General features: G+C 41.5%; 1 protein-coding gene across 1 annotated transcript in view; it reads left to right on the forward strand.

Annotated features, from left to right (window-relative positions):
* NOX1 (NADPH oxidase 1) overlaps nt 1-26,495 on the forward strand; it is an 81,703-nt gene extending 55,208 nt beyond the window's left edge. The window contains exons 11-13 of the mRNA XM_053698965.1: nt 3,189-3,335; nt 21,993-22,117; nt 24,693-26,495. Of these exons, the coding sequence (XP_053554940.1) occupies nt 3,189-3,335; nt 21,993-22,117; nt 24,693-24,819 (399 nt within the window). The 3' untranslated portion in view covers nt 24,820-26,495. The remainder of the gene's footprint in view (nt 1-3,188; nt 3,336-21,992; nt 22,118-24,692) is intronic.
* Nucleotides 26,496-26,814: the final 319 nt, after the last annotated feature.

Genomic DNA, 26,814 nt, shown 5'->3' on the forward strand with positions numbered 1-26,814 from the left:
CTGTACTAGCAGAGAGAGGAGAGCAGGGTTCTGTAGTAGCATAGAGAGGAGAGCAGGGTGCTGTGCTAGCAGAGGGAGGAGAGCAGGGTGCTGTACTAGCATAGAGAGGAGAGCAGGGTGTTGTACTAGCATAGAGAGTAGAGCAGGGTGCTGTACTAGCAGAGAGAGGAGAGCAGGGTGCTGTACTAGCAGAGAAAGGAAAGCAGGGTGCTGTACTAGCAGACAGAGGAGAGCAGGGTGCTGTACTAGCAGAGAGGGGAGAGGAGGGTGCTTTGCTAGAGGAGAGCAGGGTGCTGTACTAGCAGAGAGAGGAGAGCAGGGTGCTGTGCTAGAGGAGAGCAGGGTGCTGTACTTGCAGAGAGAGGAGAGCAGGGTGCTGTGCTAGCAGAGAGGGGAGAGGAGGGTGCTGTGCTAGCAGAGAGGGGGAGAGGAGGGTGCTTTATAGCAGTGAGAGGAGAGCAGGGTGCTATGCTAGCATAGAGAGGAGAGCAGGGTGCTGTGCTAGCAGAGAGGGGAGAGGAGGGTGCTGTGCTAGCAGAGAGGGGAGAGGAGGGTTCTTTGCTAGCAGTGAGAGGAGAGCAGGGTGCTGTGCTAGCAGTGAGAGGAGAGCAGGGTGCTGTACTAGCATAGAGAGGAGAGCAGGGTGCTGTACTAGCAGAGAGAGGAGAGCAGGGTGCTGTACTAACATAGAGAGAACAGGGTGTAGTGCTAGCAGTGAGGGGAGAGCAGGGTTCTGTACTAGCAGTGAGGGGAGAGCAGGGTGCTGTACTAGCATAGAGAGGAGAGCAGGGTGCTTTACTAGCAGTGAGAGGAGAGCAGGGTGCTGTACTAGCATAGAGAGGAGAGCAGGGTGCTGTGCTAGCAGTGAGAGGAGAGCAGGGTGCTGTGCTAGCAGTGAGAGGAGAGCAGGGTGCTGTGCTAGCAGTGAGAGGAGAGCAGGGTACTGTGCTAGCATAGAGAGGAGAGCAGGGTGCTGTGCTAGCAGTGAGAGGAGAGCAGGGTGCTGTACTAGCAGTGAGAGGAGAGCAGGGTGCTTGCTAGCATAGAGAGGAGAGCAGGGTGCTGTACTAGCAGTGAGAGGAGAGCAGGGTGCTTTGCTAGCATAGAGAGGAGAGCAGGGTGCTGTACTAGCATAGAGAGGAGAGCAGGGTGCTGTACTAGCAGTGAGAGGAGAACAGGGTGCTGTACTAGCATAGAGAGGAGAGCAGGGTGCTGTACTATCAGAGAGAGGAGAGCACTGGGTGCTGTAGTAGCATAGAGAGGAGGGCAGGGTGCTGTGCTAGCAGAGAGAGGAGAGCAGGGTGCTGTACTAGCATAGAGAGGAGAGCAGGGTGCTGTATTAGCATAGAGAGGAGAGCAGGGTGCTGTACGAGCAGTGAGAGGAGAACAGGGTGCTGTACTAGCATAGAGAGGAGAGCAGGGTGCTGTACTATCAGAGAGAGGAGAGCAGGGTGCTGTCGTAGCATAGAGAGGAGAGCAGGGTGCTGTACTAGCAGGGAGAGGAGAGCAGGGTGCTGTACTAGCAGAGAGAGGAGAGCAGGGTGCTGTACTAGCATAGAGAGTAGAGCAGGGTGCTGTACTAGCAGAGAGAGGAGAGCAAAGTGCTGTACTAGCAGTGAGAGGAGAGCAGGGTGCTGTACTAGCAGAGAGAGGAGAGCAGGGTGCTGTAGTAGCATAGAGAGGAGAGCAGGGTGCTGTGCTAGCAGAGAGGAGAGCAGGGTGCTGTACTAGCATAAAGAGGAGAGCAGGGTGCTGTACTAGCATAGAGAGGAGAGCAGGGTGCTGTACTAGCAGTGAGGCGAGAGCAGGGTGCTGTAGTAGCATAGAGAGGAGAGCAGGGTGCTGTACTAGCAGAGAGAGGAGAGCTGGGTGCTGTACTAGCATAGAGAGTAGAGCAGGGTGCTGTACTAGCAGAGAGAGGAGAGCAGGGTGTTGTACTAGCAGAGAGAGGAGAGCAGGGTGCTGTGCTAGAGGAGAGCAGGGTGCTGTACTAGCAGAGAGAGGAGAGCAGGGTGTTGTACTAGCAGAGAGAGGAGAGCAGGGTGCTTTGCTAGAGGAGAGCAGGGTGCTGTACTAGCAGAGAGAGGAGAGCAGGGTGCTGTACTAGCAGAGAGGGGAGAGGAGGGTGCTTTGCTAGAGGAGAGCAGGGTGCTGTACTAGCAGAGAGAGGAGAGCAGGGTGCTGTGCTAGAGGAGAGCATGGTGCTGTACTTGCAGAGAGAGGAGAGCAGGGTGCTGTGCTAGCAGAGAGGGGAGAGGAGGGTGCTGTGCTAGCATAGAGAGGAGAGCAGGGTGCTGTGCTAGCAGAGAGGGGAGAGCAGGGTGCTTTATAGCAGTGAGAGGAGAGCAGGGTGCTGTGCTAGCATAGAGAGGAGAGCAGGGTGCTGTGCTAGCAGAGAGGGGAGAGGAGGGTGCTGTGCTAGCATCGAGAGGAGAGCAGGGTGCTGTGCTAGCAGAGAGGGGAGAGGAGGGTGCTGTGCTAGCATAGAGAGGAGAGCAGGGTGCTGTGCTAGCAGAGAGGGGAGAGGAGGGTGCTGTGCTAGCAGAGAGGGGAGAGGAGGGTGCTTTGCTAGCAGTGAGAGGAGAGCAGGGTGCTGTGCTAGCAGAGAGAGGAGAGCAGGGTGCTGTGCTAGCAGAGAGGGGAGAGGATGGTGCTTTGCTAGCAGTGAGAGGAGAGCAGGGTGCTGTGCTAGCATAGAGAGGAGAGCAGGGTGCTGTACTAGCAGAGAGAGGAGAGCAGGGTGCTGTACTAGCAGAGAGAGGAGAGCAGGGTGCTGTACTAGCAGAGAGAGGAGAGCAGGGTGCTGTACTAGCAGAGAGAGGAGAGCAGAGTGCTGTGCTAGCAGAGAGGGGAGAGGAGGGTGCTGTGCTAGAGGAGACCAGGGTGCTGTACTAGCAGAGAGAGGAGAGCAGGGTGCTGGGCTAGCAGAGAGGGGAGAGGAGGGTGCTTTGCTAGAGGAGAGCAGGGTGCTGTACTAGCAGAGAGAGGAGAGCAGGGTGCTGTGCTAGCAGAGAGGAGGGTGCTGTGCTAGAGGAGAGCAGGGTGCTGTACTAGCAGAGAAAGGAGAGGAGTGTGCAGAGAGAGGTATGATCCATGCTTATTAGAGTTAAAAGCCCACGTTTCTTAGCTGTCTCTACTGTGTCTCTCAGTACCTGAGTCTCATCTTACCCTTCTGTATTTACCTGCAGATTTATTTCTACTGGATCTGTCGGGAAACTGGAGCCTTTGCTTGGTTTGCTGACCTCCTACGTTCTTTAGAACAGGAGATGATTGGCTCAGGGAAAGAGGGATTCCTCAATTACAGACTTTTCTTGACCAACTGGGACAGTACCCTGGTAAGTGGAAGATTATCAGTGTGTGACACATCACGTCTGTTTGACTGTTTGTAAATTGGATACTCTCTGTGATCATCAGACAGTCTGTGTTTGTCACTGGACTAGATTCACTAACAGTATGCCCAGTCTCTCATTCCTATGTCATTCTGTGCAATCTTTCAGTGACTGCCTTTATCTATCTAATCTTTAAACACTAAACTCAGAAAGTAATTTACCATATTAGGCAGTTAAAAAAATCCCTTTATAGCGTACTTTATTTATTTTACCTGCTTTTCTGCAATGTAAAATGAGACGGTGAAGTGGATCCTAAACTCTGGTCCTAAAATATTGTATTCAGAGCAAGTAGAGAGGGGGAAATACATGTAGGAATAGGTTAATTTCTTGCCCCACTAAAAGCTAGATTACAAGTGGCACGCAAATAATTGCACTCAGGTTTTCACATTTGTTTGTGCAAAGGTTAAATTGTGCTCATATTACATTACCACGATCTCAAAGCTGGAGTTAACTGTTTTGCAAAATTAAAAAGTTGCACAAAACACATCAAAAATACATTACAAAGTACAGTTACACTCATAATAACACCATCTAATAAAACATTTACAAAAAATTGCACACAAAAGTTACAAGGGCTCAAAAATATGAGATCTCAGCTGTTAGGGGAAAAAAAGACAGGCAAAGGGATTTAACATAGAGATACATACATATACATGTCTAAAGATGTAAATGTATGTGTGTGTATATGTGTATATATATATATATATATATATATATATATACACACATATGCACAGTATCGCACAACTCACATTTTTGTAAATATTTTATTATATCTTTTCATGTGGCAACACTGAAGAAATGACACTTTGCTACAATGTAAAGTAGTGAGTGTACAGCCTGTATAACAGTGTAAATTTGCTGTCCCCTCAAAATAATTCAACACACAGCCGCTGGCAACAAAAGTGAGTTCACCCCTAAGTGGAAATGTCCAAATTGTGTCAATATTTTGTGTGGCCACCATTATTTTCCAGCACTGCCTTAACCCTCTTGGGCATGGAGTCCACCAGAGCTTCACAGGTTGCCACTGGAGTCCTCTTCCACTCCTCCATGACGACATCACAGAGCTGGTGCATGTTAGAGACCTTGAACTTCCCCACCTTCTGTTTAAAGATGCCCCACAGATGCTCAATAGTATTTAGGTCTGGAGACATGCTAGGCCAGTCCATCACCTTTACCCTCAACTTCTTTAGCAAGGCAGTGGTCATTTTGGAGGTGTGTTTGGGGTCGTTATCATGTTGGAATACTGCCCTGCAGCCCAGGGAGGGGATCATGCTCTGCTTCAGTATGTCACAGTACATGTTGGCATTCATGGTTCCCTCAGTGATCTGTAGTTCCCCAGTGCCGGAAGCACTCATGCAGGCCCAGACCATGACACTCCCACCACCATGCTTGATTGTAGGCAAGACACACTTGTCATTGTACTCCTCACCTGGTTGCTGCCATACACGCTTGACACCATCTTCAGCAAACTGTTTGCGGGCTTTCTTGTGCATCATCTTTAGAAGAGGCTTCCTTCTGGGACGACAGCCATGCAGACCAATTTGATGCAGTGTGCGGCGTATGGTCTGAGCACTGACAGGCTGACCCCCCACCCCTTCAACCTCTGCAGCAATGCTGGCAGCATTCATACATCTATTTCCCAAAGACAACCTCTGGATATGACACTGAGCACATGCACTCAACTTCTTTAGTCGACCATGGCGAGGCTTGTTCTGAGTGGAACCTGTCCTGTGAAACCGTTGGTCTTGCCCACTGTTCTGCAGCTCACTTTCAGGGTCTTTGCAATCTTATTATAGCCTAGGCAATCTTTATGTAGAGCAACAACTCTTTTTTTTCCCAGATCCTCAGAGAGTTCTTTGCCATGAGGTGCCATGTTGAACTTCCAGTGACCAGTATGAGAGAGTGTGAGAGCGTTAACACCAAATTTAATACACGTGACACCGGGGAGGGAAAATGGCTAATTGGGCTCAATTTGAACATTTCCACTTAAAGGGACAGTCTAGTCCAAAATAAACTTTCATGATTCAGATAGAGAATGTAATTTTAAACAAATTTACAATTTACTTTTATTACCAATTTTGCTTTGTTCTCTTGGTATTCTTAGTTGAAAGCTAAACCTAGGAGGTTCATATGCTAATTTCTAAGCCCTTGAAGGCTGCCTCTTCTCTCAGGGTATTTTGACAGTTTTCCACCACTAGAAGGTGTTAGTTCATGTGTGTCATATAGATAACACTGTGCTCACGCATGTGAAGTTCCAGTGAGCCAGCTCTGATTGGCTAAAATGGATGTCTGTCAAAAGAACTGAAATAAGGGGGCAGTTTACAGAGGCTTAGATACAAGGTAATCACAGAGGTAAAACGTGTATTTATATAACTGTGTTGGTTATGCAAAACTAGGGAATGGATAATAAAGGGATTATCTATCTTTTTAAACAATAAAAATTCTGGTGTAGACTGTCCCTTTCTTTAAGAGTGTACTCACTTTTGTTGCCAACGGTTTAGACATTAAGGACAGCAAATTTACACTGTTATACAGGCTGTACACTCACTACTTTACATTGCAGCAAAGTGTAATTTCTTCAGTGTTGTCACATGAAACGATATAATAAAATATTTACAAAAATGTGAGGGGTGTACTCACTTTTGTTGGATACTGAATATAGATGTCTATATATATATATGTGTACATATGAATTTATATGAGTATTTACAGACATATATATACACACATGTAAACACATAAATACATATGCATACAGAAGAGAGAAGCGCTCTAACAGGAACGAACAACAGCTCATCAGCTAGTTCTCTGGCGATTTACCACCTGGAGCAGCCTCTTTTAGACCAGTGTACCTTTCACATTGGAAAACTATCCTGAAGCATATCAGTCTGATCCCGCCAGTTAAGGTCAGTCCAGCCCCGAAATGCCAGGCAATTCTCCTTTGAACAAGGAACATGACAACCCCAGACGATCGTTTCGGCCTATTGGGCCTCATCGGTGAGGTGCAGCCACATACCTCTAAGCAAGCACTGGCCAAGGAGTCCATATCTGGTTGCCCCTAACACCCATAGGGAGACTTCCCCAGGGTCATAATTAATTTGCATACAGAAGAGAGAAGCGCTCTAACAGGAACGAACAACAGCTCATCAGCTAGTTCTCTGGTGATTTACCACCTGGAGCAGCCTCTTTTAGACCAGTGTGCCTTTCACATTGGAAAACTATCCTGAAGCATATCAGTCTGATCCCGCCAGTTAAGGTCAGTCCAGCCCCGAAATACCAGGCAATTCTCCTTTGAACATATATATATAAGTGCATTGGAGCCCTTTGCAGTTAGGTAGATGAAAACATGTATAGGCTTATGCAATATTCATATTTTCATGTTGGGTATGCAAGAACATACGATCGTGTTTGAGCGCAAGTCAGTTGTTTTTTCTGGGGGAATAGGTTATCGTTGGTGCAACAGTCTAATTGTGCTAGAAGTAAGCTGTTTGCACTCATCGGATTAGCACAAGAGCAATAACTTTTTTACTTTCAACTCTTAATTACCAGTAAGCTGTACAAGCAGTACGAGTGTGGCAAACCCCCCAAAACAGCCACAACAAATTATTAACCCCTATTACCTCTATAAACCAACAGTTCCCCTATTTTGTTCTTTAATTAGGGCTGGAGGGTTAATGCTCTTTCATTAGGAAGCAAGCTGCTACCTCTGCTTCCATTTCCACTTCCTTTTACCTGTTCCTATTGAATCCTTCTACTTTTTAAGGCTGCAGCAGGATGCTTATCCGCAGTGCCCCCCACCCCCAAAACTTTGTTCTAGAGGGGACTCTTTGTGAATCCAGTCCATAGTATAAACTTAGGTATTGCTGATATGTGAATTGTTAGCCAGGTATGAATTCTTAGTGAAGTCATTTCGTTTTTGGATGTCAATAAATGTTACACAATCTGGGTGTGAGCAAGAAGATACTTTCTATATGTAGAGTTGAGTATGATACTGTGCATGTCTGAGCGAGATATAATCTTGTGAGTGTTTGGAAAAGGTAAAGAAGCTATTTGTGAGGCCAGTATTTCCAGTTCCTTTGTTATTAAATGCAGGCAACTCAATATAGCTCAACCGTCTCTCCAATTTCAGCAAGCTGGTTGCATAAAACAAACTGAAAAGTGAGGTCAACTGTCTTTAAAACAGGGTGCAAGTGTGTCGGAGTGAGTTTATCACAGAATAATACAGTGAGGGTGTATGAGTGTTTTCAAGTATTTGTCTGAGCACATTATGCAATATCCACATTGTATTATAGCTGTCTGTAGATTATTATACCTCTGCGTGCTATGACATCTGCACGTTATCTCTGTGTTATATATTTGAGTAACATAATGCGCCTTCTCCAGCACTGTATCCTATCTAGTTTCAGTTAAAGGGATATTAAACAGTGCTCCTTTAGTAAAAACAAATATGCTAAATCAAAGTAAACATAAAAAGAAAGAGATTGTGTAAAAATCAGCAAACAATTTACTTGTTTTCTTGCCAAAAGGATACGTAGAAATTCTCATTGTGGTCCCTGCCCTTAGGGAGATTAGAGAGTTGACTTGTTAGTAACATAAGTTGCATTCTGATCTCTCCTGAGCATGGGCAAAACTGACTGCCTCAAGCTAGATAGTCCTTCCTATAAAGACCACAGCCCTATTGTAAAGCTGTAACAATAAGTACTGAAGCCTGCACACAGGGGAAAAAAAGAAAGAAAAAAAAAAAAAAAGGTAAACATCCTTTTAAATGATAAATAATAAACATTACATTGATTTCTGTTAAGTATAACCTACTGCTTAGTGTTTTTTAATTACAACAATGAAACAGACTGTTTTATATCCCTTTAAAGTGACACTTTCTGTTCTCTTTCCACTGGGCGGATGTTCCTTTGCTTGTTGCATAGATGTTATAATGACATGCTTTGCCCACCAGCATGTAGATGAAAGGAGAATCTGCTCTTACACATAAGGTGTCACATACTCTCTAATACAAGTGACTGTCACAAAACTGCAATGGTAATAATCTGCACCACTGCTCTAGGGATTATGTATTTTATGGGGTTTGGGACTATTTTGGGGCCCTTGTTTTACACCCCAAATAACTTAGAGCGGCTTGAATTCCCTTTTGTGAATAGAAGATGAGAATGTTCATCCTTGATAGATGCAGATGCAACAGCCAACAGTTAAGTGCCAAATATCCCAGTTGGTCACTGTGTTAATAATTACCTATAAAATTGTAAGCACATAGGGAAGAATATAAAAAAGTAGGGATAACCATATCTTTTCACCAGAATACATGGAAGCACAAGGAACCCTTCTTTTGAAAAAAACAGAATTTATGCTTACCTGATAAATTACTTTCTCCAACGGTGTGTCCGGTCCACGGCTTCATCCTTACTTGTGGGATATTCTCTTCCCCAACAGGAAATGGCAAAGAGTCCCAGCAAAGCTGGTCACATGATCCCTCCTAGGCTCCGCCCACCCCAGTCATTCGACCGACGGACAGGAGGAAATATATATAGGAGAAACCATATGATACCGTGGTGACTGTAGTTAGAGAAAATAATTCATCAGACCTGATTAAAAAACCAGGGCGGGCCGTGGACCGGACACACCGTTGGAGAAAGTAATTTATCAGGTAAGCATAAATTCTGTTTTCTCCAACATAGGTGTGTCCGGTCCACGGCGTCATCCTTACTTGTGGGAACCAATACCAAAGCTTTAGGACACGGATGAAGGGAGGGAGCAAATCAGGTCACCTAAATGGAAGGCACCACGGCTTGCAAAACCTTTCTCCCAAAAATAGCCTCCGAAGAAGCAAAAGTATCAAATTTGTAAAATTTGGCAAAAGTGTGCAGTGAAGACCAAGTCGCTGCCTTACATATCTGGTCAACAGAAGCCTCGTTCTTGAAGGCCCATGTGGAAGCCACAGCCCTAGTGGAGTGAGCTGTGATTCTTTCAGGAGGCTGCCGTCCGGCAGTCTCATAAGCCAATCGGATAATGCTTTTAAGCCAAAAGGAAAGAGAGGTAGAAGTTGCTTTTTGACCTCTCCTTTTACCAGAATAAACAACAAACAAGGAAGATGTTTGTCTGAAATCTTTAGTAGCCTCTAAATAGAATTTTAGAGCACGGACTACGTCCAAATTGTGTAACAAACGTTCCTTCTTTGAAACTGGATTCGGACACAAAGAAGGTACAACTATCTCCTGGTTAATATTTTTGTTGGAAACAACTTTCGGAAGAAAACCAGGCTTAGTACGCAAAACCACCTTATCTGCATGGAACACCAGATAGGGCGGAGAACACTGCAGAGCAGATAACTCTGAAACTCTTCTACCAGAAGAAATTGCAACCAAAAACAAAACTTTCCAAGATAATAACTTAATATCTACGGAATGTAAGGGTTCAAACGGAACCCCTTGAAGAACTGAAAGAACTAGATTTAGACTCCAGGGAGGAGTCAAAGGTCTGTAAACAGGCTTGATTCTAACCAGAGCCTGAACAAATGCTTGAACATCTGGCACAGCTGCCAGTCTTTTGTGAAGTAAAACAGATAAAGCAGAGATCTGTCCCTTCAGAGAACTTGCAGATAATCCTTTCTCCAAACCTTCTTGTAGAAAGGATAGAATCTTAGGAATTTTTATCTTGTTCCATGGGAATCCTTTAGATTCACACCAACAGATATATTTTTTCCATATTTTATGGCAAATTTTTCTAGTTACAGGCTTTCTAGCCTGAATCAGAGTATCTATTACAGAATCTGAAAACCCACGCTTTGATAAAATCAAGCGTTCAATCTCCAAGCCGTCAGTTGGAGGGAAACCAGATTCGGATGTTCGAATGGACCCTGAACAAGAAGGTCCTGTCTCAAAGGTAGCTTCCATGGTGGGGCCGATGACATATTCACCAGGTCTGCATACCAAGTCCTGCGTGGCCACGCAGGAGCTATCAAGATCACTGAGGCCCTCTCTTGATTGATCCTGGCTACCAGCCTGGGAATGAGAGGAAACGGTGGGAATACATAAGCTAGGTTGAAGGTCCAAGGTGCTACTACTAGAGTCGCCCTTGGATCCCTGGATCTGGACCCGTAGCAAGGAACCTTGAAGTTCTGACGGGACGCCATCAGATCCATGTCTGGAATGCCCCATAATTGAATTATTTGGGCAAAGATTTCCGGATGGAGTTCCCACTCCCCCGGATGGAATGTCTGACGACTCAGAAAATCCGCTTCCCAATTTTCCACTCCTGGGATGTGGATTGCAGACAAGTGGCAGGAGTGATCCTCCGCCCATTGGATTATTTTGGTCACTTCTTCCATCGCTAGGGAACTCCTTGTTCCCCCCTGATGATTGATATATGCAACAGTCGTCATGTTGTCTGATTGAAACCTTATGAATTTGGCCTTTGCTAGTTGAGGCCAAGCTTTGAGAGCATTGAATATCGCTCTCAGTTCCAGAATGTTTATCGGGAGAAGAGATTCTTCCCGAGACCATAGACCCTGAGCTTTCAGGGGTTCCCAGACCGCGCCCCAGCCCACCAGGCTGGCGTCGGTCGTGACAATGACCCACTCTGGTCTGCGGAAGCTCATTCCCTGTGACAGATTGTCCAGGGTCAGCCACCAACGGAGTGAATCTCTGGTCTTTTGATCTACTTGAATCGTCGGAGACAAGTCTGTATAATCCCCATTCCACTGTCTGAGCATGCACAGTTGTAATGGTCTTAGATGAATTCGTGCAAAAGGAACTATGTCCATTGCTGCAACCATCAATCCTATTACTTCCATGCACTGCGCTATGGAAGGACGAAGAACAGAATGAAGTACTTGACAAGAGCTTAGAATTTTTGATTTTCTGACCTCTGTCAGAAAAATCCTCATTTCTAAGGAATCTATTATCGTTCCCAAGAAGGGAACTCTTGTTGACGGGGACAGAGAACTTTTTTCTTTGTTCACCTTCCATCCGTGAGATCTGAGAAAGGCTAGGACGATGTCCGTATGAGCCTTTGCTTTTGACAGAGACGACGCTTGAATCAGGATGTCGTCCAAGTAAGGTACTACTGCAATGCCCCTTGGTCTTAGAACCGCTAGAAGGGACCCTAGTACCTTTGTGAAAATCCTTGGAGCAGTGGCTAATCCGAATGGAAGTGCCACAGACTGGTAATGCTTGTCCAGAAAAGCGAACCTTAGGAACTGATGATGTTCCTTGTGGATAGGAATATGTAGGTACGCATCCTTTAAATCCACGGTAGTCATAAATTGATTTTCCTGGATAGTAGGTAGGATCGTTCGAATAGTTTCCATTTTGAACGATGGAACCTTGAGAAATTTGTTTAGGATCTTGAGATCCAAAATTGGTCTGAATGTTCCCTCTTTTTTGGGAACTATGAACAGGTTGGAATAAAAACCCATCCCTTGTTCTCTTATTGGAACTGGATGAATCACTCCCATTTTTAACAGGTCTTCTACACAATGTAAGAATGCCTGTCTTTTTATTTGGTTTGAAGATAATTGAGACCTGTGGAACCTTCCCCTTGGGGGTAGTTCCTTGAATTCCAGGAGATAACCTTGAGAAACTATTTCTAGCGCCCAAGGATCCTGAACATCTCTTGCCCAAGCCTGAGCAAAGAGAGAAAGTCTGCCCCCCACCAGATCCGGTCCCGGATCGGGGGCCATCCCTTCATGCTGTTTTGGTAGCAGTGGTAGGCTTCTTGGCCTGCTTACCCTTGTTCCAGCCTTGCATTGGTCTCCAGGCTGGTTTGGGTTGTGAAGTATTACCCTCTTGCTTAGAGGATGTAGAATTAGAGGCTGGTCCGTTTCTGCGAAAGGGACGAAAATTAGGCCTATTTTTAGCCTTAAAAGACCTATCCTGTGGGAGGGCGTGGCCCTTTCCCCCAGTGATGTCTGAAATAATCTCTTTCAAATCAGGTCCAAATAATGTTTTACCCTTGAAAGGGATGTTAAGCAATTTTGTCTTGGAAGACACATCCGCTGACCAAGACTTTAGCCAAAGCGCTCTGCGCGCCACGATAGCAAACCCTGAATTTTTCGCCGCTAATCTAGCTAATTGCAAAGCGGCATCTAAAATAAAAGAGTTAGCCAATTTAAGTGCTTGAACTCTGTCCATAACCTCCTCATACGAAGATTCTTTATTGAGCGACTTTTCTAGTTCCTCGACCAGAAACACGCTGCCATAGTGACAGGAACAATGCATGAAATTGGTTGTAGAAGGTAACCCTGCTGAACAAAAATCTTTTTAAGCAAACCTTCTAATTTTTTATCCATAGGATCTTTGAAAGCACAACTATCTTCGATAGGAATAGTAGTGCGTTTATTTAGAGTAGAAACCGCCCCCTCGACCTTGGGGACTGTCTGCCATAAGTCATTTCTGGGGTCGACTATAGGAAATAATTTCTTAAATATAGGGGGGGGAACAAAAGGTATGCCGGGCCTTTCCCACTCCTTATTTACTATGTCCGCCACCCGCTTGGGTATAGGAAAAGCGTTGGGGGGCACCGGAACCTCTAGGAACTTGTCCATCTTACATAATTTCTCTGGAATGACCAAATTGTCACAGTCATCCAGAGTAGATAATACCTCCTTAAGCAGTGCGCGGAGATGTTCTAATTTAAATTTAAATGTCACAACATCAGGTTCAGCTTGTTGAGACATTTTTCCTGAATCTGAAATTTCTCCCTCAGACAAAACCTCCCTCATGGCCCCTTCAGATTGGTGTGAGGGTATGTCAGAACAGTTATCATCAGCGTCCTCTTGCTCTTCAGTGTTTAAAACAGAGCAATCGCGCTTTCTCTGATAAGTAGGCATTTTGGATAAAATGTTTGCTATAGAGTTATCCATTACAGCCGTTAATTGTTGCATGGTAATAAGAATTGGCGCACTAGATGTACTAGGGGCCTCTTGTGTGGGCAAAACTGGTGTAGACACAGAAGGGGATGATGTAGTATCATGTTTACTCCCCTCATTTGAGGAATCATCTTGGGCAATATCATTATCTGTGGCATTGCTGTCCCTACTTTGTTTGGACACTATGGCACAATTAACACATAAATTTAAATGGGGAGACACATTGGCTTTCATACATATAGAACATAGCTTATCTGATGGTACAGACATGTTAAACAGGCTTAAACTTGTCAACAAAGCACAAAAAACGTTTTAAAATAAAACCGTTACTGTCACTTTAAATTTCAAACTGAAAACACTTTATTACTGAATATGTGAAAAAGTATGAAAATTTCACCACAGTGTCTTAAAGCATTAAAAGTATTGCACACCAAATTTCAGAGCTTTAACCCTTAAATTAACGGAACCGGAGCCGTTTTTACATTTAACCCCTATACAGTCCCAGCTATATGCTTTGCTGAGACCCAACCAAGCCCAGAGGGGAATACAATACCAAATGATGCCTTCTATAAGCTTTTTCAGTGATTCTTAGCTCCTCACACATGCATCTGCATGCCTTGCTCTCCAAAAACAACTGCGCATTAGTGGCGCGAAAATGAGGCTCTGTCTATAACTAGAAAAGGCCCCCATCTGAAAAAGGTGTCCAACACAGTGCCTGCCGTTTTTCTAAACAATCCCCAAGATTATAATAACCATTAATAGTTAGAATCTGCAAAATATGCCTAGCAAAGCAATCGTTTTAGCCCAGAAAAATGTCTACCAGTTTTTTAAGCCCTTATGAAGCCCTTTATTCTTTTATTTAACTAAGAAAATGGCTTACCGGTCCCCATAAGGGGAAATGACAGCCTTCCAGCATTACATAGTCTTGTTAGAAATATGGCCAGTCATACCTTAAGCAGAAAAGTCTGCCAACTGTTTCCCCCAACTGAAGTTACTTCATCTCAACAGTCCTGTGTGGAAACAGCAATCGATTTTAGTAACTTCTGCTAAAATCATCTTCCTCTTACAAACAGAAATCTTCATCTTTTTTCTGTTTCAGAGTAAATAGTACATACCAGCACTATTTTAAAATAACAAACACTTGATTGAAGAATAAAAACTACATTTAAACACCAAAAAACTCTTAACCATCTCCGTGGAGATGTTGCCTGTGCAACGGCAAAGAGAATGACTGGGGTGGGCGGAGCCTAGGAGGGATCATGTGACCAGCTTTGCTGGGACTCTTTGCCATTTCCTGTTGGGGAAGAGAATATCCCACAAGTAAGGATGACGCCGTGGACCGGACACACCTATGTTGGAGAAATAGGTACAACAGCTGCCTGGTTATAACAATTATATTATATATTATTATATTATTGGGGTTATTTTGGGTTGGCTGTCGACTCTAAGGAAGTATGAAAAAATATGTTTTTAATATATCAATTATTATTTTTATTGGAAAACATAATCACATATGTTGATATTTAGATAAGCTAAATAAATTATGTTTACAATGTGAGCTATGATTTTGGGGGGGGGAATCTGCAAATTAAAAAACATAATTTATGTAAGAACTTACCTGATAAATTCATTTCTTTCATATTAGCAAGAGTCCATGAGCTAGTGACGTATGGGATATACATTCCTACCAGGACGGGCAAAGTTTCCCAAACCTCAAAATGCCTATAAATACACCCCTCACCACACCCACAAATCAGTTTAACGCATAGCCAAGAAGTGGGGTGACAAGAAAAAAGTGCGAAAGCATAAAAAATAAGGAATTGGAATAATTGTGCTTTATACAAAAAAATCATAACCACCACAAAAAGGGTGGGCCTCATGGACTCTTGCTAATATGAAAGAAATGAATTTATCAGGTAAGTTCTTACATAAATTATGTTTTCTTTCATGTAATTAGCAAGAGTCCATGAGCTAGTGACGTATGGGATAATGACTACCCAAGAAGTGGATCTTCCACGCAAGAGTCACTAGAGAGGGAGGGATAAAATAAAGACAGCCAATTCCGCTGAAAATAATCCACACCCAAAATAAAGTTTAAATCTTATAATGAAAAAAACTTGAAATTATAAGCAGAAGAATCAAACTGAAACAGCTGCCTGAAGTACTTTTCTACCAAAAACTGCTTCAGAAGAAGAAAACACATCAAAATGGTAGAATTTAGTAAAAGTATGCAAAGAAGACCAAGTTGCTGCTTTGCAAATCTGATCAACCGAAGCTTCATTCCTAAACGCCCAGGAAGTAGAAACTGACCTAGTAGAATGAGCTGTAATCCTTTGAGGCGGAGTTTTACCCGACTCGACATAAGCAAGATGAATTAAAGATTTTAACCAAGATGCCAAAGAAATGGCAGAGGCCTTCTGACCTTTCCTAGAACCGGAAAAGATAACAAATAGACTAGAAGTCTTTCGGAAATTCTTAGTAGCTTCAACATAATATTTCAAAGCTCTAACTACATCCAAAGAATGCAATGATCTCTCCTTAGAATTCTTAGGATTAGGACACAATGAAGGAACCACAATTTCTCTACTAATGTTGTTAGAATTCACAACCTTAGGTAAAAATTTAAAAGAAGTTCGCAACACCGCCTTATCCTGATGAAAAATCAGAAAAGGAGACTCACAAGAAAGAGCAGATAATTCAGAAACTCTTCTAGCAGAAGAGATGGCCAAAAGAAACAAAACTTTCCAAGAAAGTAATTTAATATCCAGTGAATGCATAGGTTCAAACGGAGGAGCTTGAAGAGCTCCCAGAACCAAATTCAAACTCCAAGGAGGAGAGATTGACTTAATGACAGGTTTTATACGAACCAAAGCTTGTACAAAACAATGAATATCAGGAAGATTAGCAATCTTTCTGTGAAAAAGAACAGAAAGAGCAGAGATTTGTCCTTTCAAGGAACTTGCAGACAAACCTTTATCCAAACCATCCTGAAGAAACTGCAAAATTCTCGGAATTCTAAAAGAATGCCAGGAAAAATGATGAGAAAGACACCAAGAAATGTAAGTCTTCTAGATACAGATTTATGAGCCTGTAACATAGTATTAATCACAGAGTCAGAGAAACCTCTTTGACTAAGAATCAAGCGTTCAATCTCCATACCTTTAAATTTAAGGATTTGAGATCCTGATGGAAAAAAGGACCTTGCGACAGAAGGTCTGGTCTTAACGGGAGAGTCCATGGTTGGCAAGAGGCCATCCAGACAAGATCCACATACCAAAACCTGTGAGGCCATGCTGGAGCCACCAGCAGAACAAACGAGCATTCCTTCAGAATCTTGGAGATTACTCTTGGAAGAAGAACTAGAGGCGGAAAGAGATAGGCAGGATGATACTTCCAAGGAAGTGACAATGCATCCACTGCTTCCGCCTGAGGATCCCTGGATCTGGACAGATACCTGGGAAGTTTCTTGTTTAGATGAGAAGCCATCAGATCTATTTCTGGAAGTCCCCACATTTGAACAATCTGAAGAAATACCTCTGGGTGAAGAGACCATTCGCCCGGATGTTACGTTTGGCGACTGAGATAATCCGCTTCCCAATTGTCTATACCTGGGATATGAACCGCAGAAACTAGACAGGAGCTGGATTCCGCCCATACCAGTATTCGAGATACTTCTTTCATAGCCAGAGGACTGTGAGTCCCTCCTTGATGATTGATGTATGCCACAGTTGTGACATTGTCTGTCTGAAAACAAATGAACGATTCTCTCTTTAGAAGAGGCCATGACTGAAGAGCTCTGAAAATTGCACGGAGTTCCAAAATATTGATTGGTAATCTCACCTCCTGAGATTCCCAAACCCCTTGTGCTGTCAGAGACCCCCAAACAGCTCCCCAACCTGTCAGACTTGCATCTGTTGACATTACAGTCCAGGTCGGAAGAACAAAAGAAGCCCCCTGAACTAAACGATGGTGATCTGTCCACCACGTCAGAGAGTGTCGTACAATCGGTTTTAAAGATATTAATTGAGATATCTTTGTGTAATCCCTGAACCACTGGTTCAGCATACAGAGCTGAAGAGGTCGCATGTGAAAACGAGCAAAGGGGATCGCGTCCGATGCAGCAGTCATAAGACCTAGAATTTCCATGCATAAGGCTACCGAAGGGAATGATTGTGATTGAAGGTTTTGACAAGCTGAGATCAATTTTAGACGTCTCTTGTCTGTCAGAGACAGAGTCATGGACACTGAATCTATGTGGAAACCTAAAAAGGTTACCCTTGTCTGAGGAATCAATGAACTTTTCGGTAAATTGATCCTCCAACCATGATCTTGAAGAAACAACACAAGTCGATTCGTATGAGATTCTGCTAAATGTGAAGACTGAGCAAGTACCAAGATATCATCCAAATAAGGAAATACCACAATACCCTGTTCTCTGATTACAGACAGAAGGGCACCGAGAACCTTTGTAAAAATTCTTGGAGCTGTTGCTAGGCCAAACGGCAGAGCCACAAACTGGTAATGCTTGTCTAGGAAAGAGAATCTCAGAAACTGATAGTGATCTGGATGAATCGGAATATGCAGATATGCATCCTGTAAATCTATTGTGGACATATAATGCCCTTGCTGAACAAAAGGCAGGATAGTCCTTATAGTTACCATTTTGAATGTTGGTATCCTTACATAACGATTCAATATTTTTAGATCCAGAACTGGTCTGAAGGAATTCTCCTTCTTTGGTACAATGAAGAGATTTGAATAAAACCCCAGCCCCTGTTCCAGAACTGGAACTGGCATAATTACTCCAGCCAACTCTAGATCTGAAACACATTTCAGAAATGCTTGAGCTTTCGCTGGATTTACTGGGACAAAGGAAAGAAAAAATCTCTTTGCAGGAGGCCTTATCTTGAAGCCAATTCTGTACCCTTCTGAAAAAATGTTCTGAATCCAAAGATTGTGAATTGAATTGATCCAAATTTCTTTGAAAAAACGTAATCTGCCCCCTACCAGCTGGGCTGGAATGAGGGCCGCACCTTCATGTGGACTTGGGAGCTGGCTTTGGTTTTCTAAAAGGCTTGGATTTATTCCAGACTGGAGATGGTTTCCAAACTGATACCGCTCCTGTGGGTGAAGGATCAGGCTTTTGTTCCTTATTGTGACGAAAGGAACGAAAACGATTATTAGACCTAAATTTACCTTTAGATTTTTTATCCTGTGGTAAAAAAGTTCCTTTCCCTCCAGTAACAGTTGAGATAATAGAATCCAACTGAGAACCAAATAATTTATTACCCTGGAAAGAAAGGGAAAGCAAAGTTGACTTAGAAGACATATCAGCATTCCAAGTTTTAAGCCATAAAGCTCTTCTAGCTAAAATAGCTAGAGACATATACCTGACATCAACTCTAATGATATCAAAGATGGCATCACAAATAAAGTTATTAGCATGTTGAAGAAGATTAACAATGCTATGAGAATTATGATCTGTTACTTGTTGCGCTAAAGCTTCTAACCAAAAAGTTGAAGCTGCAGCAACATCCGCTAAAGATATAGCTGGTCTAAGAAGATTACCTGAACATAAGTAAGCTTTTCTTAGAAAGGATTCAATCTTCCTATCTAAAGGATCCTTAAAGGAAGTACTATCTGCCATAGGAATAGTAGTACGTTTAGCAAGAGTAGAGATAGCCCCATCAACTTTAGGGATTTTGTCCCAAAACTCTAATCTGTCAGATGGCACAGGATATAATTGCTTAAAACATTTAGAAGGAGTAAATGAATTACCCAAATTATTCCATTCCCTGGAGATTACTTCAGAAATAGCATCAGGGACAGGAAAAACTTCTGGAATAACTACAGGAGATTTAAAAACCTTATTTAAACGTTTAGATTTAGTATCAAGAGGACCAGAATCCTCTATTTCTAATGCAATTAAGACTTCTTTAAGTAAAGAACGAATAAATTCCATTTTGAATAAATATGAAGATTTATCAGCATCAACCTCTGAGACAGAATCCTCTGAACCAGAGGAACCATTATCAGAATCAGAATGATGATGTTCATTTAAAAATTCATCTGAAAAATGAGAAGTTTTAAAAGACCTTTTACGTTTACTAGAAGGAGGAATAACAGACATGGCCTTCTTAATGGATTTAGAAACAAAATCTCTTATGTTAACAGGAACACTCTGAGTATTAGATGTTGACGGAACAGCAACAGGTAATGTAACATTACTAAAGGAAATATTATCTGCATTAACAAGTTTGACATGACATTCATTACAAACAACAGCTGGAGGAACAGATACCACAAGTTTACAGCAGATACACTTAACTTTGGTCGATCCAGCACCAGGCAGCGTTTTTCCAGAAGTATCTTCTGACTCAGTGTCAATCTGGGACATCTTGCAATATGTAATAGAAAAAACAACATATAAAGCAAAATTGATCAAATTCCTTAAATGACAGTTTCAGGAATGGGAAAAAATGCCAGTGAACAAGCTTCTAGCAACCAGAAGCAATAAATAATGAGACTTAAATAATGTGGAGACAATAGTGACGCCCATATTTTTTAGCGCCAAAAAAGACGCCCACATTATTTGGCGCCTAAATGCTTTTGGCGCCAAAAATGACGCCACATCCGGAACGCCGACACTTTTGGAGCAAAAAAAACGTCAAAAATGACGCAACTTCCGGCGACACGTATGACGCCGGAAACAGAAAAAAAAATTTGCGCCAAAAAAGTCCGCGCCAAGAATGACGCAATAAAATGAAGCATTTTCAGCCCCCGCGAGCCTAACAGCCCACAGGGAAAAAAGTTTTAAGGTAAGAAAAAAATTGATTTATTCATATGCATTATCCCAAATATGAAACTGACTGTCTGAAATAAGGAACGTTGAACATCCTGAGTCAAGGCAAATAAATGTTTGAATACATATATTTAGAACTTTATATAAAAGTGCCCAACCATAGCTTAGAGTGTCACAGAAAATAAGACTTACTTACCCCAGGACACTCATCTACATGTAGTAGAAAGCCAAACCAGTACTGAAACGAGAATCAGTAGAGGTAATGGTATATATAAGAGTATATCGTTGATCTGAAAAGGGAGGTAAGCAAGAGGTCGGGGTCACAGCTGAGCAAACCGCAGACACACGCAAAACATGTCTGCGGTTTGCTCAGCTGTGACCCCGACCTCTTGCTAAAGGGAGCGTTTGCTCTGAATTTGTTTTTATTGTTGTCCCAATAAAGATCGTCATCTTTTATTTGATGCCTCAAGGAACTTTTTTGTTACTTACATCTTCTTTCATCACGGTGCGTGTTGCCTGATTGACCTCCTGCCCTGTGTAGCCCGGAAGTACACTGTGGACCTACTATTCCTAAATATGGTTTTGTATACAAGAGGGAGCAGATATGACTAATAGTGGGTCACTTATACCCTGATTTGTGATTACTGAAGGTTTTGTGGTGGATCCAATAAAGACATCATCGAAATATATTAGGTTTAACAAACAATGGAGAGCGCTACCAAGGGTATTACAAATCAAGACAAGAGCAAATTAAAGTGAATATGTCTTAATAATATATTAAACTATTATAATAGCAGCCGTTATAGAAAATTACTAGATAAATAAAAAACACAAAGAAAACAGCGCTATTAAATTATATATACAAAATATTTATTTCCAAAATTAAAATAACTAACAATTGTGTTCTGAAAGAACACACCTTAGATTTCAGGGACTCATCTCTGGAAAAAAAAGAGACATTTCAGATAATTACCAGCACTTTGTTGTTTTTGAATGTGGATCTGATGACCTCTAGAGGTCCCTGCAAAGTATCACTATTGTACACACAGACATAACAAGTTCCACAACTGTCACTGTCATTCCATGGAAATTTGGGGTGTATACTGAAGACATCCCAACCTGCAAAAACTCATTTCAGGGAGGTGGCTTCACCCACTACTGCGCCGCCTCCCCCCTCTCCCAGTTATATATTTGACACCTTGAAACCCTAAATAAGATAGAGACTTATCATTAAATTAGCTTCCCACTAAAGTCACATTTTAAAAAAAGTAGCTTTATTGCATAACCACATACAACAAACCTATTCTCCAGTGATCGTACGCTTGTTGAATCCTTAAATATTTTAGAATACAAAGTTTAATTACATGCAGTAAATAAGGTAGCATTTGTTTTATTTTATTAAAATCAGTGGGGGCTTTTGGTTACTGATGCACGCTTTAAGGGTTCTATAACGTCCCAGCAACTAAAGGCATTCCTTAAAGAAACACTTTTCCGGATTTGGTCCACATTGGATCATAGCACCTGGAGTTTCAGGGAGATTGCATTCCATTTGCTGGCAACAGGGAGCCGCTAATACAATCAGGGAGACTCCCTGAACTTCAGGGAGAGTTGGGATGTCTAATACTGTATATATATATATATTTATTTAATTTTTTTCCCCATTAGGTTACTCAACAATAGTGTTTTATCCTCTCCTAAACCTTCCAAGCTATAATGAAAACCTATTGCTATGTGCTGTTACTCTAATCTATTAACCTAGTTACAAACTCATATTATTCTATCACTACAATATCCGAGTGCTATTGTATCTCTGCCTCTTTTTTTGTCCGTCTCTTTGCAAGTCGTATTGTTGCAGATAATCTCTTGTGATTTAGCTCATCTTATTGTACACTACACTTATAATTGTTACCTCTCCCAAAAGGCAGGACACGCCACCATTAACTTTGATGTAGCCATTGATTCAGTAACCGGACTGCGGCAAAAAACAAGCTACGGGAGGCCTAACTGGGAGGTGGAATTTTCCAAGGTCGCAGACGTTCATCCCTGGTCAGTATTTCTTGGTGACTCAGACAATTAAAAGATAAAGGACTTAGTGTCCCTCTCCACATACACTGTGAGACTCTTACAAGCATGGGAAGGCAAATAGACATGGCTTTGTCTCCTTCCTCATAGTGCTGCACAGTGATATGAAGTAGCTGTAGAATATGGGGTCTATCCTTTCCATGCAATCTGATACAGATAGGACTAAACTAGGGGATATGGTAGCTGTATCCACAGGTAGTCACAGTGATGCAGTGCCTGCAGGGTGACTTGTTGACATAGACTGGAGCTTTTGAACTTGACATTTAGCCTCACCTCACATACTGACACAGACGGCTGACACAGACTGAAAAGACCCAGCTCCATAAAGGGATATTAAAGGGATATTAAACCCATTTTTTTTCTTTCACGATTCAGATAGAGCATGTCATTTTAAGCAACTTTCCAATTTTCTCCTATTATCAATTTTTCTTTGTTCTCTTGCTATCTTTATTTGAAAAAGCAGGACTATAAGCATAGGAGCTGGCCCATTTTTTATTCAGCACACTGGATTGTGCTTGCCAATTGGTGGCTACATTTAGGGCTACCCAGGTGCTGAAACCAAAAATGGGCCGTCTGCTAAGCTTACATTCCTACTTTTCAAATAAAGATACCAAGTGAATAAAGAAAAATTGATAATAGGAGTAAATTAGAAAGTTGCTTAAAATTGTATGCTCTACCAGAATCATGAAAGAAAAAAAAATTGTGTTTCATATCCCTTTAAGGAGCTGGGTCTTTTCAGTCTATGTCAGCATGTGAGGTGAGGCTAAATGTCAAGTTCAAAAGCTCCAGTCTAGGTCAACAAGTCACCCTGCAGGCACTGCGTCACTGTGACGCAACTGAAATAAGGGGGAAGTCTGCAGAGACTTATATACAAGATAATCGAGTAGGCTGTCCCATTAAGGCTGCTAGAATGTAAGCAAATTTGGCAGGCTTTGCAAATCCAGTACAATACAAACTTCTCAAAAACCTCTTGATTATGTTTACCTGATCCCCTTTGTTGTAGTCAACCAAGGGGAAAAAAATCATGTTCACTGCTATTATTTGAGACTAAATTCATTAAGATGTCCTCTCCAGCTTCAGCATTTGATATCTCATTCAACTGGTTTACTAAATAATGGAGAAATCAGCGAGCTTTAGTAAATCAGCTGCACATTATCATTTAGGAACTGCTGAAGGTGTAGAGATGTCTGAGTGAATGTTGCCCTCTGTATAGCGATGCTCTGCATTGCATTCTCAATTATATTCCTACTCTATTAAACAGTTTATGGTTGCAAGGGCATTTTTACATGGTCTGTGTTCAGACTCCCCAGCTAAGGGCCAGATAACAAGTGGTGATATCGCTGGACCCTGCTGCCATCAGTGTGCGACTCAATATTACAAGTCCATGGTAAAGCACGTTAACCACAGAAGGGTTAGCGTGGCTGACTTTGGTTGAGTGCAGCCTATACTTTTAATAGATATCGTAACCGCACTAACATGCGCTGGTATTACAAGTTGAAAGTTACAGTTTGTGCTCGAGCAAAAGCTGAAACAGCACTAAAATATTTAGCATGACTTCAGACCTGAGGTAATCTGTAAGGGTTAAAAAGAAAGCTGCACAAAACACATTTAAAACACATTAATATAAAGTATTATATCATTAATATTAATACAAATGTTTAAAAAGGGATATGATATATAGCAAAGTGTTTGACTGGGAAGGGCTGTATAAATATATGTTTGTGTGTGTCTGTGCATATTTACGTGTTTATATATGTAATTATCTATGTGCACACATACATACTTATACATAAATACATAATGTGTTTTAAATAGAAATACTTTAAATTTCTATGTTCTTCATATAGAAAAAATGTTTTGTTTTTTTAAATATAATTTCTATATATAGCTGTATATATAGTATATCTCTATCTATATATGTATATATATATATTTTCCCTATAGATATATATTTTATAAAAACAAAAAACATATATATTATTATTTTTTTTTTTTTTAAATAAAAAGAACATTTTCTTCTATGTGAACAACATAGAAATGTAAAGTATTCTTAACTCACTTCAAGTTTAGTGGAGTTGGTCTAATGCAGTGTCAAGTTAGCACACAAACGATAACTGTTTTTTTACAGCACACCCCATAGATATCTATGCAGAGAAGTAAAAGCTGATGTGGTAGCCGATTCCTGAAGTTAGTACGCCTCAGTCTTTCCCTCACGCGCTAACTTTATACTTTCAGCTTGTATTTCGTGCACTAACCCAGCCGCAATACATTTTTATTTTGAGTGCAGTCAGCGAAAAAAATAATTTAGAATACCACTTGTAATCTGGCCCTAACATGGATATGTTGTACTTGTTCACACTTTAACACTCAGCAGTTTGAGACAACTGAGTGCACAATGATCAGAGTTTAGGCTGCACCCATAATTACACCACTTTCCTGAGTTGAAGAATCTCAGCTTTGGGAGGTCTACTCTCATAATTGTTAACAAGTGACAGATATTGTACAAACTTATGCTCAATTCTCACTGGATTATCCCCAGGTCTACGGTGGGTGTGTTCCTTTGTGGCCCCGTTGTCCTTGGTAAAACCTTACAGCAGTGCTGCCACCAATACTCCAGCATGGACCCACGAAAAGTTCAGTTTTACTTCAATAAAGAAAATTTCTGAGTCAACAATTGAAAAAGGTGACACAGCAATAGAACATTGGAAACAACACACAATGCATGGGAGATGAAGACAAGATGAGATGCACATGGACTAGATACATTGGCCCATCACAATATATACATGCAATTATGCTAAAACATTTCTCTTACATGAAGGGAATATGGTAGGACATGGGACACATTGTCCCAAAATAATAATTAAAAAAAAACACTAGAGAACAAAATGGACACAGGAAGCAGTACTTGTCAACCAGAAGGCTATTGAGAGGATGCTGAAAACATGAAGATATGTGACCTTAAAAATGACAGGACGCTTGGGCAGTATATGAAGAAAAGGCATTTTGCTTTATGGCTCCCAAACCCCTAGAGAAGGGATGGTATTATTCTTTATTAACCCAGTATGGTGTTCTCTTAGATTTCCCAGCTACTTTGCATATTTATTTACTGATATTTGTATCCACTTATGAAGGAATCTAAATGTAAATATTTAGTTGGATTATAAAATATAGGGACAGGCAGACTAGCCAGGGTCCCTGGGCAAAAAGTAGGGAAGGACCTCCTAAAGCCTCCCTACCCCCCCCCCCCCATGCCCTACCTTGCATCCTATGCTCTTCCCTCACCCCACCGCCTCCCTGCCCCGCAAGAAGTAAGGCATCCAACCTCTAGGGCCGGACCCCAAACTCCAAGGCCCCCCCATATTCCAGAGCAACCCCTGATCCAGAAACAGGGCTCCCCATTCTATGCCCAAGTATAGGCCCCACACCAGAGATACCAAGTGAACAAAGACAGGGTCCTCGTTCCTGGTCCTAAATGCTTGGCCGCTCAGTCCGCCCCCGATAAGATATTTTTTGCAGCGCTGCAACTGCCTCATCTATAACAAAAAACTGCCAAATCCAGAAAGACCACATTCAACAGAAGAGAATTGAAATAACACCTTGTTCCAAAAGGAACACATGATTTTACTCATTTGTGTGGCAGTATTATTCTTTGGGAGCAAAGTTATTCATCAAGTGGCCTTTCTTATCAATGGAACATTAAATTATTATTTTTTTGTTGTAACTAAAATAGGTTATTTTAAAATGCATAGTTTTTTTAATGGGTTTCCTGCGTTGAATAAAAGTAATTTGTATTTTCATACACATAAAAGCTTGTCTCTATCCACCAAAAGAGATGTTTTTATGAACAACAGAAAGTGGCAATATTTTATCATTGGGGAAGTTACAGACTTTGATTTTTGTTCTTTCTAGGGAAGTTTTTTCTTCACAAAAGCAAGAGGTATTAAATAACCCTATATCTATATGTGAGCTCAGGTCAGTCAATTAGTCGTTCTGGCACTAAGCTTTTCTCACCCAAATACCTGGTTTATCCCAAGCCCTCAATAATAAGATTTAGACAACCCTGGTCAAATTTAATAGGAGGAAAACTAGAAAAATACCTTTATACTATTTGAATCTGCTAAAATAAAACTTTTTACCTGTACTGGCATAAAAATCATTATGCGAACACAATACAAATTTCAGACTTTATTGCCTATTCTGTTACTGCCAATGCAAATGAACTATATTCCTTTTGTAGCCAGAACAAATGTTATGTTTTGAATGTTCTTTTTAAATTTTTTGTATTAAAAAGTATTAAAAATATGTATATATAATAAAATTATTAATATTATAAAACGGCTATGTTTATTATTAATGAATATTGTTCAGATTCTCGATATCATAAAATGCAGCATTTAATCAAGGTGGTACAGATAATTGTTTATATTATTTATACACAAGGCAGCATTTAGTATGTACGGTATACTTTACTGTGTGTGTGTAAAATCTAATACAGAATTATGAGATTTCATGTTCATTTTTAGTACTTTAATCATCCACAGGTAGTTGTTTAGCCATAATACAATTTTTTTTTATTAATTATTATACTTTATTTATAAAGCGCCAACATATTCTGCAGTGCTGTCCATGGGTACAATTGATATAAGTAAAACAATGAT

This window comes from Bombina bombina, chromosome 1 (genome assembly GCF_027579735.1).
Source record: "Bombina bombina isolate aBomBom1 chromosome 1, aBomBom1.pri, whole genome shotgun sequence".
NCBI classification, from domain to species: domain Eukaryota; kingdom Metazoa; phylum Chordata; class Amphibia; order Anura; family Bombinatoridae; genus Bombina; species Bombina bombina.